Below are 19622 nucleotides of genomic sequence, written 5' to 3' on the forward strand. Positions count from 1 at the left end.
AAATTCTCTGCAAATATGGTTTTCGACCGAGATTCGAGCCTTTACTTGTTAAATACATTTAATAACTTTATCACGATAAGTATAAAGACTATCATGCTGAATTTCATCGAAATTAGTAAAGCCGTCTACCGAAAACTGTTTTAATTAAGCCCAAGGCCAGTAAGGTCAGTGGTCCAGTGACCAATTTGTATTTACATACATATTGTGTGTTAATCTTGTGTTTTGTATCAATTGTCTATCTGTTTCATAAACATGAGTACTTTCGGGTTATATTCTAAATAAATAAAAATGTTTTCACAAGCTTCCAGAAGATGCCAGGATTCCACTTACCAACTTCTGAAATCTTCTTCTCAACTTAACAAAAATACTCTTAAAATGAAGCCACTACAAATCATTGTTTATAACCTACAGGAACATAACAGATGATGACTTTTTAAGAACTAAGAAATATCCCTAGAAGATAAAAAAAAGTCCGGGCCACATTACGATATATACAGTTCCTTACATACATACATACATACATTACGATACGATATATACATTACGTCAAAACAAGCAAACTTGGCGATTGAAAATAGTGGCGGAAAGTTTCTTGCCAGTTCTTCTTGCCCACTCTACGCACTTGACTTGCGAACTGGCAGTAAATGTAAATTTACAATTAATTTAATTTTTTGACGTACATAAGTGTACTTGTTTACCTATATGAATAAAGATATTTTGATTGATTGATATTTTTTAACAAAAAATTATTCCTTTGTATTTAGCATATTATCGATCGAATCAATCGATATACATTTATACAATTCTAAAAAAACTCGCATTACACCTGTCCATAAGACCTGGAAGTGCGAGCGAGACAGATGAATATGATTTATGACCAGAAGCCTCTGTTCTTAATGCATCGACTATAATTTAAGCCATACAGTGTCATACCATATAGTCTGTGATTGTGAGAAAGTTGCATGGATCTGATTAGCGCTGCGCCTTTTTAAACGATTTTTTCTCTTGTAATTTTCACACGTATCCTTTATATAACTTACATTCATAAGAATTAATTAGTCCAAAAATATAATCATCTGAATCATGAATCCTTCGCGATTATATCAGGGGAGACGCCTGCCTGTTTGCCTCCTGCAACATAAAAAAGAGATTGATCTAAGCTAATGTCGCTTTCGCGTAATTTGATACCAATCTGAACTATGAAGAGTGTTTAGAGAAGTTAAGTTTCATAATCGGATAGAATGCGAATTTCCACCCGTACCACCGAGTGTGTAAGGCAGTTTTAGCTGCCCACGGAAATATTTCCGAACTAATTCGATTTAGAAAAGTATTTTCTGTAGTATTTCTTGCGTTTATTTCACTGGCATACATTTGTTTTGTCTACGCATTATCTATTTTATCGAAAACTATTTTTCTAGCTATCAATATCTCCAAGATAATTCTATAACGCACACATAAAGTGTGACCTAAAATCGTTACTAAAAGATCCAAGCAATGTTTTTAACTTTGATACCAGGGACGGACTTATGACACTTTCTTTTAAAATACATATTTATTTCCTTACTGAACCAGGGCCGTCTGCCCGTTTGCCCCTGGTTTTTCTCATTCATCTAATCTTAAGTGGAGATTTATGCCCATGGACACTCTCAATGCTATTTTAAGAATTTGTAAAAATATAATAAGTTGCTAAGCGCAAAACTCGAAAACGTCTGGACGAATACGGACGAGTATTATTTGCATTCCTTGAACTCTGTGGAAGGTTTAAGAGAGTAAAATTGCAAATAAAAACTAAAAAACACTTTTTTCTGTTATTGTGTTCGCGAACTATGGGGCAGCAAAATGTCCCATATGTTGGTAAGTAGCTACTAAAAAAGTTAAACTTCATATAAACACATTAAGTGTTCTTTTCTCGGATACGAGTGGAGCGGGGCCATGTAAGCGGAACCACCGGAGTGCGAGTGTCCCGTTCATTTTCTAAACCATTGCCATCCCTAGCTCTCGGATCCGAGTATCCTGCACTCGACATGCCGGATGCCGACAACTTGGAACCAATTTTTTATCATAGTACATAATACATGTTCAATCCATTGTTTAATAACTCAATGTGTTAAGTTGAAACGAAGTTCCTAGGTACAGCTAACGAGTAATTTACACTTTACATTACTAGATTTGGTAAGTACCATATTTTAATGTTAAAAATATTGTAAAATCTAGCTAACATCTGTTTCTTGTGATTCTTACTAAAATGCAACGAAAGTCAAAATCAAATAAATCAGCTTACGTACAACCTACGTATAATTAATATCCTTATAATCGTCTGCTTCAATAATTAAAATATTATGACAAGGTAATGCATACTTAGTGCTAATTATCGACATAGAAAAACGGTTTATTAATAAATAATAAAGTTAGGGAACTGACGAGACTGAAATCGCTATTTATTTATTTTTTTATACACAGATAAAGTATATTAGAACATAAGTAAGCTAGCAAAGGAAAAAATAATAATAATAAATATTTTATTACAATTATAGATCTTAATACCAGAACATAATATTATATTAAACTAATATCCAATTGGCCTCTTTCGTAGACAAAAGAACTTCGAAATTTAAATTTAAAAATCGAATATAAATTTAAAAGTTTTCGGAGCTGGCCCTGTATTTTTCTATTAGTGGCAGGGCTCGCCCTATTTAAGAGATTTCAACATAGGGCCACACACACATGTAAAGTGCATGTGTGCGTTGATAATGCAGACGCGTGCCATTTTAAAATTATATAACTTGATTAACGTTTCTTGTTATGTTCTATTTTTTTAGTAATAATTTAATTATTACAATGATTCCTTAATGTTCTTCAAGAATAACTTGCGGCGTCAAAACTCAAATAATGACTTCTAATTATTAGTAAATTAGGTTAGTTTTTAGTCCTAAGTAAGGCTAGATAGTAATGTCTTTTAAAGAGGCAATTAATCTTTCTCTTTAGGGAAAAGGGAAACTCTTTAATGAAATTTAGGGTCCTTCAAGAAAAGAGCGTACCAATTCTTAAAAGGCCGGCAACGCACTCGCGAGCCCTCTGGCATTGAGGGTGTCCATGGGCGGCGGTATCACTTAACATCAGGTGTGCCTCCAGCCCGTTTGCCCCCTGTTCTATAAAAAAAAAAAAAAAATACCAGAGGCTATTTTATCTTTTAATAAAGTCCGTCTTCTTATTTATAATTCTTTGGCAAAATCACACCTTCTTTACCTTACGAAACTTGGAGAGACTAAAACTAACATATTCCATCTTTAAAAAAAATACCAGAGCGCGTTTTTTGACTGGAGTTTCAGGATAAGATTCAAAAACAACTTAGCCTGAATTTCCGTGCGTCAAAAATTTATTGGATTTTGACATACGGGGTCACAGTTCAGGATCAGATTGATTTCTTTCATTCAAACTCGTCTTTAGACTTAGGTACGAAATCTGCAGTGCTAACTACAACATGTAATAAAAGGTGGATAGAAGATATTGTTAGCAGGAAGAGAATGGAGAAAGAAAACCATGGATAGACATTTATGGAAAAAACTGGAGGTAGCCTTTAGCCGCTCCCGCTTTCTCTTTCAAGTAAACATCCTTTTTTTATTATGTATAATAAAGTAATTTTCTTTAACACTACTATTAGTTGGAGTCAAAATGCCCATCAAATGGTAACGACTAACGCAAGCCTAAAACTTTTGCGTGTCCAAAATGACCTAAGTATTCCTGCCTGGAATCAAGGTTGTAATTTCTGGACCGTATGATCAGAAATTACGAAGAAGTAAATCGTAATTTTAAATAAATACCACCAATAGGAGCCATGAGAATTACTCACAATCATTACGCAACATACAGTAATTCTAATTATCGTGTGATATGTCACGAGATTGCATTCTCTTGTGCTTTACCGACAGGTTTATTGTTCTTTCGCATTGACGATCCAATTTTTTATTAAAATGTAATATTATGTGTGTGAAGCTAAATCCATATATAATCTGTGTTTATTTATATTTATACCCCAACACAAGTGTCTCTGGCTACTTACGGGGACTATCTCATAGTCATGTAACGTAAAATTTGAGAAACAATAAACGTTTTTTTGTGTTTACAAATCATTGCGATGACGTCATAACCCTAAAATGCGCTAACGAAGTATTTCCAACTAAGCATAATAATATATATTTACAACTTCTCGTCTTGAGTCACTTCCCTACCATAGCCCAATGGATGAAGGTGGCATCCACACGCCATTTTGACAAGACTACACACCATCCCAACCCGTTGATGATGTAAAAGCATCAGCTACTAGTTACTACCTATTCCCGACAAAAAGGCTCGTAGGTGGCCCCGACACGTATTAACGGATCCGGATCATCCAATTACCATAGCTAACGACGAATTAAAAGCCGCCCGCGCGCGGCCAATAATAATAGTAGCCATAAACAGATTAGGGTAAAAAACCGCGTTCACCGGGGAAGGCCTTTCAGACGGTTGACTACCCCGCGATGGCACAAGCCGAGGTTCGAGTTTCACAGGAAACGCTCTGGCGCGAGTCGAGGGAAAACCACCCATTCAGGCCGAGCTCAGCTCACCAAAACAGCGCGAGCTGAGCTGTAAAGGCCAACAGCGAGATTCCATTTCTAAAAAAATTGAGCCACTTTTAATGTTGTACTTGGCGCACTCTTTTGAGCTTCCGTCCTGTCCTTCAGGCGATTGACAATCAGGGTTCAGGAGACGCCCTTGCGCTAGTCGTAGTCGGGAGAAGGCGCCTTACTAAACCACACTGGCCAAAACAGCCTGACCTGAGTTTCGGGCCTGTCAAAGGTTGGACTGGTCGAAGAACCTCCCTTTAGGTATAACAGTACACACTCCTCCTGAACAGTAAGCGAGGGTAGATTTCGTGGATTAGTCCCTGCCAAGAGAAAATTATAACTCTATGGGCGAGGATCGATTATACCAAATGGTTGCCTTAAATCAGTATAAATGCATTTAGGGGTCATAAATGTATTTAAAAGTGTTGCTATTATCACAAATATAACCAATAATTTTACAGTTTTTTATATTATGCAAGTGTGATAGAATAAATAACAGCTTCTTTTCGGAAAAACTGTGTTATAAGATGTGATTGTTTATGTTTAGACGTGGCACGTAAAATAAATATAACAAATACTGAAATAGGAAAGTTAATCGAAAAGCATTAACCAGGCTATAAACGAAAAGGCACAACCAATAAAGGCTAAGGTATTGTGTAGGAAATAGTCTCAAAGAATTGAGTCAAAACAAAGCAACTTTAAAAGCTAAAATATTTATTGGTCCAAAGACAAATAAAATGTATGATAGTATGTGTAAAGTTGCTGGTTATGTGTAAAGAAATGTACAACCAAGAAAATCCAACGGTTTAAATTTAAAAACTCTAGAACTAACTAAAATAATGAGTATTTTATAAATCAAATATTTGTTGTAAGACTCTTGTCGCCATCTTTTTATTGCCAACTAAATTACTAAAGATTAAAGTACAAATATATTATTATAGATGTCGCTTATCACGAAGATGGTTTGTAATACTATTGTGTTGCTATTTGAAGATAGATCACGGTTTTAGATTATAAAGCTCGCTTAACTGCAGATTTTAAAATAAAAATAAATTCTGGTAAAATTAAAAGTAGTGTTACGTTTTCTAGCTTTCTACTTAACTAATCAGCACATTTTCCCGTGTAGCAAGAATAACTGTCGAATTTACCAGGTAAAATTACATTGTAGTACTGCTATTTTACGATAGGTGACGCTATTACCACTTTAAGGTAAAGATATCAGTCCTAGAAGTCTAAATCTAAATTAATACAAATTAGATGGAAATTAACCGATGGGTGTATCAATAATAATGATCATTAATTCAATAAAAGAATATTTTATTTTTACTAATCCCACAAACTGTATTATTTCGGTAATAACTATGCTTATATCTTAAAATATATTAAAAATAAATGCATGCGATTAAACTAAATTGTAAGATTATTTGTAGTTAAACTTAAAAAATAAGAAAGAAAAACAAAACTATGTTTCCGCCCGGGATCGAACCGGGGGCCTTCTGCGTGTTAGGCAGATGTGATAACCGCTACACCACGGAAACCGACACTGATTATTGCAAAATTTAAAATCATAATACAGAACTATTAATTATTGTCATAATAATGATTTATAGACGTTTATTTGAAAGATAATAAATCTTTCAAATAGACGTCAAATGTTGGCTATTTTTGAATAATTAACTAAATTAAGTTTTTGTACTGTTTTACTTTTTCTGGGAATTTTTTTATTAAATATTTGTTTGTACAGTTTCGTTTTATTAATGTAAGTGCAGTAATCCCTTTTTTTTTACAGAACAGGGGCCAAACGGGCAGGAGGTTCACCTGATGTTTAGTGATAACGCCGCCGATGGACACTCTCAATGCCAATTTTTTCATTATTATTCTGTCCTCCCTATGACGCGGAGAATTCTCACGTCCATAATAAGTTGTTTACCTTTGCATTTAATAATAATAATAATAATAATAAATAATAAAATTTTTATTGTTTCTCAAATTTTTAACATCATTAAATGAGTATGAGACAACCCCCGTAAGTAGTCAAGAGACACTTGTGTTGGGGTTGGCTCGCTACTTCCCTTAACTAAACAAACTTTAACTAAATCTAAATCTAAATTAACTTAATCTATGAATGTGTGAATGTGTGTGTATGTGTGCATGTGTGTGAATGTGTGTGTATGTGTGCATGTGTGTGCTGTGTGTGAGCGAGTGTGCACGCTGTCAAGTTCATAATACGGCCCGTCTCAAACTAGCGAACTCGAACCAAAATGTGCTCAGTTTCCTCGTATGTTAGAGTTCTCAGCCACCCTACTACAACCTTTTTACAATCATACAAAACTCTATGATGAAGTCGGAGTTTAGAGTTCAATTGGTTGTAAATATATGCAGACTGACTCACGTACTGACGGCTGGCAAAATTTGAATGGACCATTACGGAGCGGGCCACATTACCACTCCGTCTTGTATCCTGGCTAGCAGAATTAAAAGGAACACATTTATGCAGATATAAGGTGACATTTAAAAGATATAATTGCCTTACCGATAACAATCCACTTGATCTGTACAAGTTAACTGTGGGATATCGATATGGTTTAAAATACATCACTTTTATTAGAGACCGCTGCGCTCTTTCCAGCTCAAGAAGTTTAGTTTTTGTGGCACCACCCCATACTGGTATGCAATACGTAATTACTGATTGAGCTAATGCAACGTAAACATTACTCAGTATCACAGGAGACATCACATGGCGTAGCGTCTTGAAAATCCATATCAATTTCCTGACTCGTGATATAATAGTAGAAATGTGTGAGTGCCATGATAGACATTCATCAATAATGATGCCCAAGTATCTTGTAGAGGTAACTTTCTGAATAATTTGACAGTTGCACTTCTGTGTATAGTGGTCCGCACACTCATGTATCCCAAGCCCAAAAGTAGCACCCGGTTTAGATCTCCGACTTGGAGAAAAACAAATGAAGTTGGTTTTTGGAATATTTAGGGTCAGCAAATTAGCCTTTAGCCAGTCAAATATAACGGCAAGACCTCGTTCAGCATTCTGGCGTACGGATTCCCAAGTTTCTCCATGGAAGACAATAGCTGTATCGTCCGCATAGGAGAATATTTTCCCTCCGCTGCCCAGCAGGTTACATAGTTCGTTAATGTACACCAGGAACAGCGTTGGGCCAAGCACACTCCCCTGCGGCACACCAAATAAAACATTTTCTTCTTCACTGTAAAGGTTTCCTATTTTAACTTGTTGAGTCCGATCTCGAAGATAGCTGTCAAAACCTTTGCATTTGTTTCATTAATTGTGATGTTGTAAATTAAACTAATAACTTTAATAAATTTGTTTGCTAGTTTTTGAATTGTTAAAAAACGGTTTTACGCTATATAATGCGTATATGTTATATACCCACTTCGCGATTTCCTATTCCGCGCTGTAGGGGAGGTTCTGGTGTATTGGTGTATAACCAAATAAAAAGCGTTTATACATTTTTATACATTTGTATAATAAAAATTAACATTAATGATAAAGTTACTGTAACAATAGTGTGAATCTCAATCGCATTTGAATGCAGAGCACCCATGTGGTATTGAATAACTTTAATACTTAAAAATAAAATAAGTAAAATGGCCTCCATAAGCTTAGGTACAAACTGAGCCAGTGGCATTCAATTGTTCAAGTGACTGTTAACTATTAACAAATGATTTAATTGACATAATTGGACTGATTAAATTTGGAATCATCATTCCTCTTCTTGTACGCAGCTGAGTATCTTAAAGTCTCTTCCAAAAAGTTCTCCATCACCCAGGGTTTGAGGTAATGGCTGGTTCAAGGTCTCCGGTAGAAATAGAGATGTGAAACCAGCGGCTATACTTAGTACACCAATGATGAGTAATGGTAATGCTTTGAAGATCACTGCCTGAAAATGTTTTAAATTTTCCAAGTTGTCAAAAGAACAATACACAATAAATATTCAAAATAATTTATTATTGTTTTAATGAATATAAAAAAGAGAAGTCACAAAAAAAGGGAGATAGAAGATATAGAAGCATTATCAGGAAGTAAATGGAGAAATTTAATGAATGAGGAGGGCATACCCGTGAAGAGTATCTGATTAATGTTGCTGAAGGAAGTTATAAGTAACAAGAAAAAAATTATATTGTAAAAAATTTAAACTGCATTGTTAACATTTGTAAAGATTTTAAATAAACAGGCTTTATTATTATCATTCTAAATCATTCAGATGACTGCATAAGGTTATTCTTTACAGTAGATAGATGAGTTCAACAATCAATGAGAACATAGAACTTACCAAGTATACAATATAAGGGCAGGCCAGTAGACCAACACCAGCAATGAAAGAAGAGGCACCCATTGCTTGAGCTCTCAAAACAGTGGGCAAAAGCTCCCCAATTTGAATGTAGAATACAGCAAAGCAAGCAGCAGCAGATAGTCTACCCAGCATCGCAAGGGACACCGTTATCCATGGTAAATCTAAAAAAACAGTCTTATTGTCATGACTTCTTGAGATGTAACAAATTTCTTTTTTTTTTGTCTTCATTTGAATTTGTAAAAATATTTTAAGGACTAGTTTAACGGTAAGTTAGCATTGATTTTGTATTTGTATACATTACATTACAAAACAAAACTGCAGACATATATTTTTTCAGTTTTATTGACGTTTTCCTTTCGTAATTGTTTGAACGATTACGAATTACAATATAAATAAATAAACCGAATTGTAACATTTCTCCCGAACTTCTCAACTTCAAATTGTTGAAGTGACAACGTCAAATTCTTTTTTCATTCTGATCTATTTGGTCTACGTTCTATAATCACATTCATTCCTTCAAATCATTAGTTGTAATGGTATCCTTGAATACAATTAGGAAATAGAAATATATACCTTCAGGTACTAATCCGCAGCAAACGCAAGCGATTCCTCCAATTGTAGCGAAACTAAAAAATACCCATCGTCTTCCATACCTTTCGATACAACGCCATGCTATGAAATAAGAGGGTAGCTCAACAGCACCACCTAAAATAATTTAGTTTTATAAGATATAAATTGGTATTATTCACAAAAATACACTTCACATCTATTGAAGTCAGTATGTGTCTTTGCTACGTTCTAGATTCCCGATTAACGTAGTAAGTAGGTACGGTGAGAAAGTTAACGGAACGGATTTTAGTTTTGCTATACTTACAGTATATTTTCTAAATTATTATTTACCTTATAAGAGTCTGATCAGTGAATAAAACAGAGGTGAGGTGGTGAGTTTCGACGCCGACGATAAATAAAACATAGTTGAAATGCCTTAAAAATCAGATGAAATTTCAAAGTACTTACCAATAAAAAATGCTAAGTAGTCATCAACACCTAAATTGGGTGTGTTATAACTTAAGCTATTATAAGCCACACCAACAGCTACCCAATTGAAGGTAAGAATCAAGAATTTCTTTCTTATATTCGGAAATCTGAATATATCTAAAAGCGAAGCTTCACAATCCCCTTCGGAATTTTGATCGTCCATTATTTTATTGTCGAAATCATCATCTTCAATACTTATTAGTCTATTCACTATTTGTATTGATTTTCGTCTTAAAGTACTCATTTGTAAAATTATGCTATTTTCATTATTTGATGCTTGAGATTCACTTCCGTCGTCATTTTTATTATCGTTGGCATTTAACAAAGAATTTTCATTTAATTCTTCATTAATTTCGGCTATTCTTTTAAAATCTGGTTTGAATGTTGGCATATTACTTATTCTTCTTTCTATGTGTTCTTCTCGGAGTGATGTTCTTCTGATTTTCGGCCTTCGACCATTGGATAGTTCGATGTCATCTTCTTCTTTTAATGTTTTCTAAAATTAAAAGTTATATGGTTGACAGTAATAAAGCATTTTACAAGGTTCAACAATACTTGCCTAATACTACTACTAGAACAGTGATTGGATTTTTCGATTCCGATTAATTTTGGTATTCAGATTGATTAATTAAAATTATTGGTGTACTTGCAAAGTAAGTTGAAGGAAAAACGCTAAAACGAAGACGTTTCTTATAAACACTTAAGATATGATTTCGTTATAGAGAAAAAGGTAAACTTTACTTTATAAATAAAACATATACTTAATAATTATTATAATGTTCTTACATGTAACTCCAGTAAGAAACCTCGTGGCAGAGTGATTCCATTTCTCTTAGCAATACTTATTAAGACCTTCTCAGCATCAGCGATTCTCCCTCTCCCAACCAACCATCTAGGTGATTCTGGCAGAATAAAGACGTATCTGAAACATCAGTTTTATCTACATTTACGGCTTACATGAACCAACTTAATAAAGAACCATTATAAAGTATTACATAAACTCATCAATATCACACACTAACAAATTTTTCCTAGTAGGGTTTCTAATAAAATAAATAATGTCAAAAAGTCAACTTGAAAGACTCTGTATATAATGTACTTTATTTATGACGAAAGGGTTGTGACAAGTTTTTTTCAAAGACAGAGCTTGTCTGATATACATAGGTGAGGAAAAAAACATAATGTAGCAATAAAGATGATAATAATTATAGCAGATAATTAATACTGCCAGATTTCTAAAACGACTCGGCGATGATAAAAAAAACTTTTTATGGTGATTGATCAATATATATTATTATATTTGTTAAAAAAATCGGATCCGAGTGGTCAGCATGCAGCACATTAGGTGCAGAAAAAAATGAAGGAGACGCTCACACGGAGCCGAGTGGGCGGCATCGCTACTATGACCCTGCTCGGATCCTAGAAAAGAGCACTTAATGTGTTAATCAGTGGTGGTCATTGTGAGGCTATTAATGAGTTTAAATCGGTTAACGAACGTTTCACAATAAAAATTAATTTTCTTTTAGAATAACATACCCGAATAATAGTAGAAATGGCAGGCTCGTTGCTAGTGATAAGTAGAACCAATCACGAAGGGCATACGCTAGAAGTGCGAGTAAGCACATTCCACTTGCAAACAGCATGCCAACAACGATTCCTGAAAAACATAGGCTTTAATAAATAAATGTAAGAGAAGGATCAGCTGATGCTCAAGAAAAGATAAAACTTTTAGCAATTAGACATATGCAATAATTTCACTCTCTTTAAAAGTTCAGAATAGGGGGTTATTATCAAGTACGGAAATTGATTTGATATAGGTATAGGCCGCTAGTTAAACGGCACCGATTTTTTTTAAGTTATAGGAGGCAAATGGGTAGGAGGCTACCTGATGCTCAGAGTCACCGCCGCCCATGGCCACTGGCACTGCCGGAAGACGCGCAAGCGCGCTGCCTGTCTTTTAAGAATTGTTACGCTCTTTTCTTGAAGGACCCTAAGACGAATTGCTTCAAAAATACTTCAGTGGGCAGCTGGTGGCAGCGCGCGGCAGGAATTGCCTTAAGAATGGCTATGTTGTGGAACGATGGACGTTAAGGTGTTTAAACGGCTAGGCTGTTAATTGAACGGCTAACATAGCTTGTTGGCTGCGACATTTGTCTTCTAACTACAACTTACCAGCATTTGTTCTTTGCGCTGGCGGCATTAATTCTAAAGCAAGTATGAATGGTAACTGGTATAATGCTGGAAAGAATAATCCACAGAATATCCTCAACACGACATAGATCCAGTAATTTCCAGGGAATGAAGTGGCGATTGATAGAGGCACTTGAAGAAGAATCATTAGCAGGATTGTGGGGCGTCTGCCATATCTGAAAAATTAAATAGTCTCTTTGGAAAAATCACTAGATCTCTTGGTCTTGGCCATTCTCTATCTTTAATCTTATAGGCAAGTGGATCAGCCTTTTGTACCCGACTGGAAGGTACATCGGTGCACAGTCGTCCTACCTACCACTGCTGTGAGCAAGGGATGACAGTGCTCTTGCCATTAGGCTAACACTATTATTATTTGTCCTTGATTAAAGGAAGGACAGTCCACGGAATAAGAGAAAAGGGGCAGTGTTCGTCTAGTGGCTTCAGCGTGCGACTGTCACCGTCTGAGGTCGTTGGTTCGATGCCCGGCTGTGCACCAATGAACTTTCTGAGTGTGTAATAACATTCGCACGTACGTTAAAGGAAAACAATGTGGGTTACCAGCAACCAAACCCAAAAAGTCGACGGCGTGTGTGTCAGGCATAGAAGGTTGATCGCCTACTTGCTTAGAAAAGCTAAAATATGATAACGAAAACTTTACTTTTTCCTTTGAAGGCTTCTATCAATAAAGCTCTTGTATGTAAAATTTAGTCCAGTCATTTAGAATGAATATAAAGAAAATAAAACGAGTACCTGTCAGACATCCATCCAAAAAATAGATTTCCAAAGATAGATCCGACCCAAAATAAAGCATTGCTGGTACGTGGTAACCAGTCAGCATCGCACACCAATAAGTACTGAAAATTTCAGAAAATATGTATAGTTTTAATTTGACTACCCGAGTTATGTAAACTAACATTACTTACGTAACTTATGCATAGTTGAGAATTAAAAACGCAATCCAAACTTTAACAAAATATAAAATTTTCTTTATGATACTATCACATAGTTTTTATTTTTGCCTTACACAATTTGGCTCACATAAATTAATTTTCCATAGTAGGATATAATTATAAAACATCATAGACTGACACAATATCGGAAGAAGACGAGATAACTGCAACCATTTCTAAAGATGGTGAAAACAAAAATGACTTCGATGAGGAGTTTCTAATGTCGTATCTTGTTTAATAGGCAAATCAAGAGACAAAAAGAAACTGTTGTCGTGTTTTTACCAGGTTACAGTGTGAATTATTATCAAAATGGTAATATTTTTTACTGGAGCTTATGGGAAAATATATGCAATGACAGTTAGAACTTATATATAGAAAGTAAACTGTAATTTGTATTTTTATTCAAGGGGTATGAACTTTGGTGAGCTATTTTTTGAAAGAGATTTTGAACCAAGTCACCAGATATTTTTATCATCCAGAAATGTATTTATTTATTTATTCCACTACATTTTTCTATCTTAACAGTTACTACTATTTCGATAGAACTCCAAAATAATTCCCAGACCAATTATCCTTCATGTAAACATTAAAAAATTAAATTTATATGCCTATACCTTATAACTAACAATATAGCAAGCAACTCTTATGCACTCAGACAGTGTACAAACAAATAGGTCTATCTCAATAGAAATTTATGAATTATATTCTGTATTGCTCGCGTGAGTGGCTCTTTGCTAACCAAGGTGAAATGTGCGCGCGGTACATCCAAAAGTTTAGTTTAAAACGTTGAATTGAAACCTGGAGAAACCAGTCAGTACCTTGGTAACCAAAGTCCGTTTGTATAGCTCTGTGCTGAAACTCCATCCGTTGTCACATTTCTTTGCTTCTTTGCTGCGTACAGCTAGTATTGCTTCTTTTATAACTGAAGTCTGGAATTAAAAAACTACTGTTATTGAAAAACATTATTAAAATAGGTATTCTATGGACACTCTCAATGCCACAGGGCTCGTGAGTGCGTTGCCGGCCTTTTAAGAATTGGTCCGAAAAATATGATAAAATAATTAAATATGTTGCATGACAAAACTGCTGTGGTTTGTATCAATGTATTAAGAACGCGACAAATGCATAATATAAAAGCAGTTTTTTTCATTTTTTTATAGAACAGGGGGCAAACCGGCAGGAGGCTCACCTGATGTTAAGTGATACCATCGCCCATGGACACTCTCAATGCCAGAGGGCTCGCGAGTGCGTTGCCGGCCTTATAAGAATTGGTACGCTATTTTTACTTTTTATTTTGTATAATCTCTTTCAACGTATAGCATATGTAGGTTTGCGTTGTGTATTATGTTGTGTGGTCGTTATTACTTCTAAAAAAAGTCCTATTACTATTGAGTCTATCCGTTAAAATAATTGTTTCATTGTTAAATGTTTAGAAGGGAAATTGTCAGCTGTTACGAGGTGACTCCGTTATTAGTTACAAAGTCATAAGTTTTTTTTGTTACAACACTTAACGCTCATAAAATACGATGTATTAATATGATTATTTTGATAATCATCTATCATCTTGCTTATCAGTTTTATAAGCATTATAATTGATGAACTTAAGTGGAAATGGGCGAGTCACACAGCTCGCATGAACAATGGCAGATGGACAAACAGGGTAACAAGATGGAAATAACTACCAGGAAAAAGAAAGAGAGGTCAAGACGGTCAAGATGTTCACCTGATGTTAAGTGCCGCCGCGCCGCCCACGGACACTCGATTCCAGGGGAATAGCGAGTGCGTTGCTGGCCTTTTGAGAATTGGTACGCATCATCATTATAAGAGTATTATATATAGGTACTCTTATATTGAAGGACAGAGAGAGATTGATCCAGTGGGAGGAGGGCTATACTCCATAAGAGTTCATTGCAGAAATAATATAAATAATTATTTATGTTTGTGAATATTTTGTAAAGGTGGATCATTGTTTCAAGGAATGAATGAAGCTTAGTTATTATTATTCTAATATAAATTCCAAACTCTTACAGATACGTTGAATGGAAAATTTTCGTTCGTGTTTAGTTCCTGGGACCTGAAACAAAAGCTCAAAATTAACAGTATCTTAAAATAAATGGACTGATTTTTTTGTTTATCGTTCTGTCATTAAAACTTCAAAACAATGTACATTTTGGTTATCTGCCAAAAAACATTAATTCTGAAAACAAGTGAATTTACAGATCAGATGACAAAAAAATCCAGATATATGTTATATCGATACAACGCTGATTAACAAAACATCGAAATATATAGAAAAAAAATATCAAAAACATTCGTTGATCAGCATTATTGACAGAACAGTGGCTTCAGTATGCGATTTCTGGCTGCGGACTTACTATGTGGGCGTTCATTCGCTCGAATGTTAAAGGAAAACATCGTGAGGAGTCAGGCACAGGAGGCTGATCACCTACTTGCCTTGATTGACAATAATCATAAAACGGCTACAGAAATCTGAAGTCCAGACCTAATTGTTTTAATATATATAATAATAATTGAATAATGACAATTAAGGAACTCGAAGGATGGAGTTCTAAGTACTGATTGTCTAGTTTCGGAGGCCAAATGACTTTTTGGGCTGCAGTATCTTAGTAGAAATCTTAGTTATAGTATGAACGTGTTGTGTTAGGTTTTCGTAATATGATTTATTTAAATTTATCAATTATGAATCAGTATTGGAGCCTTTTAATAAAAATTCTATCTCTGTCTGACAATTTATGTTAAACTCTACTGAAAAGAGACTTAAATAATTATATTTATAGCGTATAAAAAATCAGTTTAACTGAAAAATTACGAAATAAAAATAATTAGAAGAAAATACCTATTAAACCTTTCCAAATAGTCAAAGAACTCTCTCGAATCGACGCTGTATGCTTTGCAGCTGTCAAAGACACCATGTTGTTCTGGTACGGTCAAGTTTCGGTAGAGCTCATCGTCCAGAACCCTCAACTCCGGAGGGGGAGCGCACCAATGTCCAGGTGTTGCGTTTGTAAACACCTGTAATATAATTTGATATAAAATTCAATTTTTTAACTATTTTTTTTATACGCTAGTTGGAAATGCGCTCACGCAAAAAATAAAAACTTTTTCTAGTGTACATTTAGGGGGATGAAAAATAGATGTTCGATTCGCAGACCTAACCGATAAGCAAATAAAATTTTACGAAAATCTGTCAGGCCAATCCAGAAGAGTTTAATTACAAACACCGTCACACGAGAATTGTATATATTGGATGCACTTAGGGTTAATAAAAAAAACGCGAATAAATTATTTATTTAACTAAAGAACACGATTAAAAACTGGCCACACATCAAGAAACACGAGACAAATATTAAAATAAAATAACTTATTAAAAAACTTGCTTATTTCAAGAGTAGATCGGATTTGCCTACAAAAACTTCGTTAAAACATAGATTTTTTTTTAATACATAGAAACCCCTGCATCATCAGCCTGATAGGCACATGATCAGACATATCTGTGACCGAGAAGCTGTGGCAGGAGAGGAGATCAAATTCCATTACTAAAAGGAAATTTTATATTCTTAAAAGGCATTATTTGCATAAACTAAGTCCTGGTGGGGTCACCCGCCGGGCCCCGGCGATACTCTGGAAATATCCTCATGATATTTATCAGCGCGTCGGAGCCTACCTTTACTATATGAATCGATTTGAAATAATAATACGTGATCTATTAACGATATACTTTGTAAGAAAATACAAAGTATAAATTACCATAAACCCGTCCTGCACATAACTAGTTCAACCAATGTTATGCAAATTCTTATTCTACGCGCTCGAACGTGATCATATGTTCATGATTTATTAGCTACTTGATAAATTCCATTGTGTAGGTTTAAATAAATAAATAAAATAAAAAAGCCTATTTCTTTCATAAGAACAAAGTATATTTAATACTATTTATAACGTATATATTTTTTAAGAAAAGGAAATTATACTATTTTTTTGTATATACATATTTACCAGTTATTTGAAAGAACCCTGCCACAGGTCCTTCAAGAAAAGAGCGTACCAATTCTTAAAAGGCCGGCAAGGCACTCGCGAGCCCTCTGGCATTGAGAGTGTCCATGGGCGGCGGTATCACTTAACAACAGGTAAGCCTCCTGCCCGTTTGCCCCCTGTTCGATAAAAAAAAATTTCAGTTAAACCGCGAATGTATCAAACCCTGATGCAAAAAAGAGGCATATTATAGGTTTGACTGCTTGTTTGTCCGTGGCATAGTAGCTCCTGAACAAACAGGCTGTTTATCATGCGACATGTAAATATAAAATATTTATATTCATATAAAAGCTTTATGCCTCCCTGCCCCAAGGCACTGAATCCCCGGACCCATTGAATATTTTTTATTGTTAATTGGTAATAGGCACTAACCTAATAATTCAAACTAACATATTAGTGTTTCATTATTCCGAACTTAACGTTTGTATTCTGAACAATTTATTGATTTAAAAGGTTTAATTTAATATTGATACTTTTTGCATTTGACGTGTTCCAGTAAAATAACAGAATACGATAAATAATCAAAGTTTCGAAAAATTCAAATAAATTTTACTTAAATTTATTAAAATAATAATGATTTCACCGATTTGATCTAATTGTGCGTTCAAACCCTCCAAATGTTCAAAATTCATGTGCAGTATTAGATAAATCTCAAAATTATTCTCTGCCAGTCCTCTTTCGTTCTACTGTTTGAATAGTAAATGTACATTGCAAAGTTACTTAAATGAGTAAATATTTTGTCGATGTCCTTGATCAGTGTTTTTGAACCTAGCTAAAATTCGAATGCCCACCCTATATAAAATACATAATTTATATATATATATATATATATATATATATATATATATATATATATATATATATATATATATATAAACATTAAATTATTTACTAAGACACTTAAATGATAGGTTTTAGGAACATATCACTAGGAAATTGTCAACAACACAGTAAGTAAATTTTCAAAACAATGAAAAACTGAATTTCCAATTTCAAATAATTTAAATAAAGATATTTCTACATTAATTTAGTGAGATGCTGCATAGAGATTTTATATTAGGTTCCAATTTGGTTAGCTTCAGTCTCAAGTCTCCACGTTGTGCTATATCCAGCTAATATCGTATTTATATTATATTAATATTCTTAACAAATTGCCCCCCTGTGGGGCGTAGGTCCCACGTTGGAAAACACTGACCTTAATAAATAATAAAAATGCGTAGATTTGAGACAAGTACACATGTTAGCAATACCTGAGAAAACACCAAAAATGATGTTGGTATAGCAGCCAATCCACAGAGCAAATAAAATAGGAAGACATGCCACCATCCTCGCTTTGTTGCTAAGATGGAAGCCTCATCTAGCTCTCTGGTCCATGATGACATTGTCACCTATTCTTTCGCCACAGACGCATTTTATCACTTTCACAGATATTGTTTTAATCGAAAAAGGAATTTTTAAATTTCGAACACTTTTTATCGGTTAAAATTTAAATGCCAAGTCTTAAGTTGTTTTTGCGGTGACAATTAGTAAGCGTTGTAAAATACGGGTAACTCGTTACGCTTGCCGTTAAACACTAAAATAGCACGCAATCATGCGCAGATTAATTTAGGCTGACTGTAGCAAAGCCACCACAGTCACTTAGTGAATTGGCGTATTGATCAATGACACTTTAAAAGACATAAAAATTATATTAACAGTTATAATATGGTATCATTACAAGTCTCTTGTATACTAAAACAATAGTCACTGTGAATTGTTGTAGTGTTGAACGTAAGTATTTGTAAACAAAGCAATGTTGGCCTAGTGGTTTCAGCGGCTCTCATGTTCGATTCCCGGCTGTACATCAATGGATTGGACTTTCTTTCGTGAACAATCAACATTCAAAGGCCCGCAACACATGTACTAAAATGGGTGTCCATGAAATGCGATGACAGAACAACCAAAAAGGGCGTTTTCCAACCAATTTGATCTAGGGTCCTTCAAAAACCAATTCGTTAAAGGCCGGCCACGCACTCGCGAGCCCTCTGGCATTAAGAGTGTCCATGGGCGGCGGTATCACTTAACATCAGGTGAGCCTCCTGCCCGTTTTCCACCTGTTCTATATAAAAAAAAAACCTGTAAAAATAAATATATGTTTGCTATCGGTTTCTCGAGTAGTTCGGTAGTAAGCTGCCTAACCAAAATCATGGTTGTACAAAAATGTTTTTTATCATACTTTATCAGATAAACAACAAATCAATAGTAATTAGTAGGAATTTGAAAATCAGAAAAGTCTATTGGTGATAATGAATTTGTGTATCATACGATACTTTTATAGATTATATTTGTCTATATAAATAAAATAACTAAAAGGCATAATAAAGTTTTTATTTCTATGACTTAGGCTCGTCAAAGTCCTGGTATAACCCAGTTTCAATATTACCCATTTTATTAGTGGAACAAGAGTAGTAGAG

General features: G+C 34.6%; 1 protein-coding gene and 1 non-coding gene across 2 annotated transcripts; both read right to left on the reverse strand.

Annotated features, from left to right (window-relative positions):
* Positions 1–6072: 6072 nt before the first annotated feature.
* Positions 6073–6145, reverse strand: Trnav-aac. Its single transcript has one exon. It is a non-coding gene; the product is annotated as a tRNA-Val (tRNA).
* A 1946-nt stretch (positions 6146–8091) lies between these two features.
* On the reverse strand, positions 8092–18748 carry LOC110999482 (beta-alanine transporter). The gene is made up of 12 exons (XM_045632670.1): positions 18420–18748; positions 15974–16149; positions 15145–15190; positions 13935–14045; positions 12917–13020; positions 12149–12342; positions 11513–11633; positions 10763–10898; positions 9956–10472; positions 9512–9643; positions 8918–9099; positions 8092–8524 (listed from the first exon to the last, which is right to left on the reverse strand). The coding sequence occupies exons 1-12, from the start codon at positions 18549–18551 to the stop codon at positions 8348–8350; spliced, it is 2028 nt and encodes a 675-aa protein (XP_045488626.1). The 5' UTR covers positions 18552–18748; the 3' UTR covers positions 8092–8347.
* Positions 18749–19622: the final 874 nt, after the last annotated feature.

Source organism: Pieris rapae, chromosome 20 (assembly GCF_905147795.1).
Source record: "Pieris rapae chromosome 20, ilPieRapa1.1, whole genome shotgun sequence".
Taxonomy (NCBI): domain Eukaryota; kingdom Metazoa; phylum Arthropoda; class Insecta; order Lepidoptera; family Pieridae; genus Pieris; species Pieris rapae.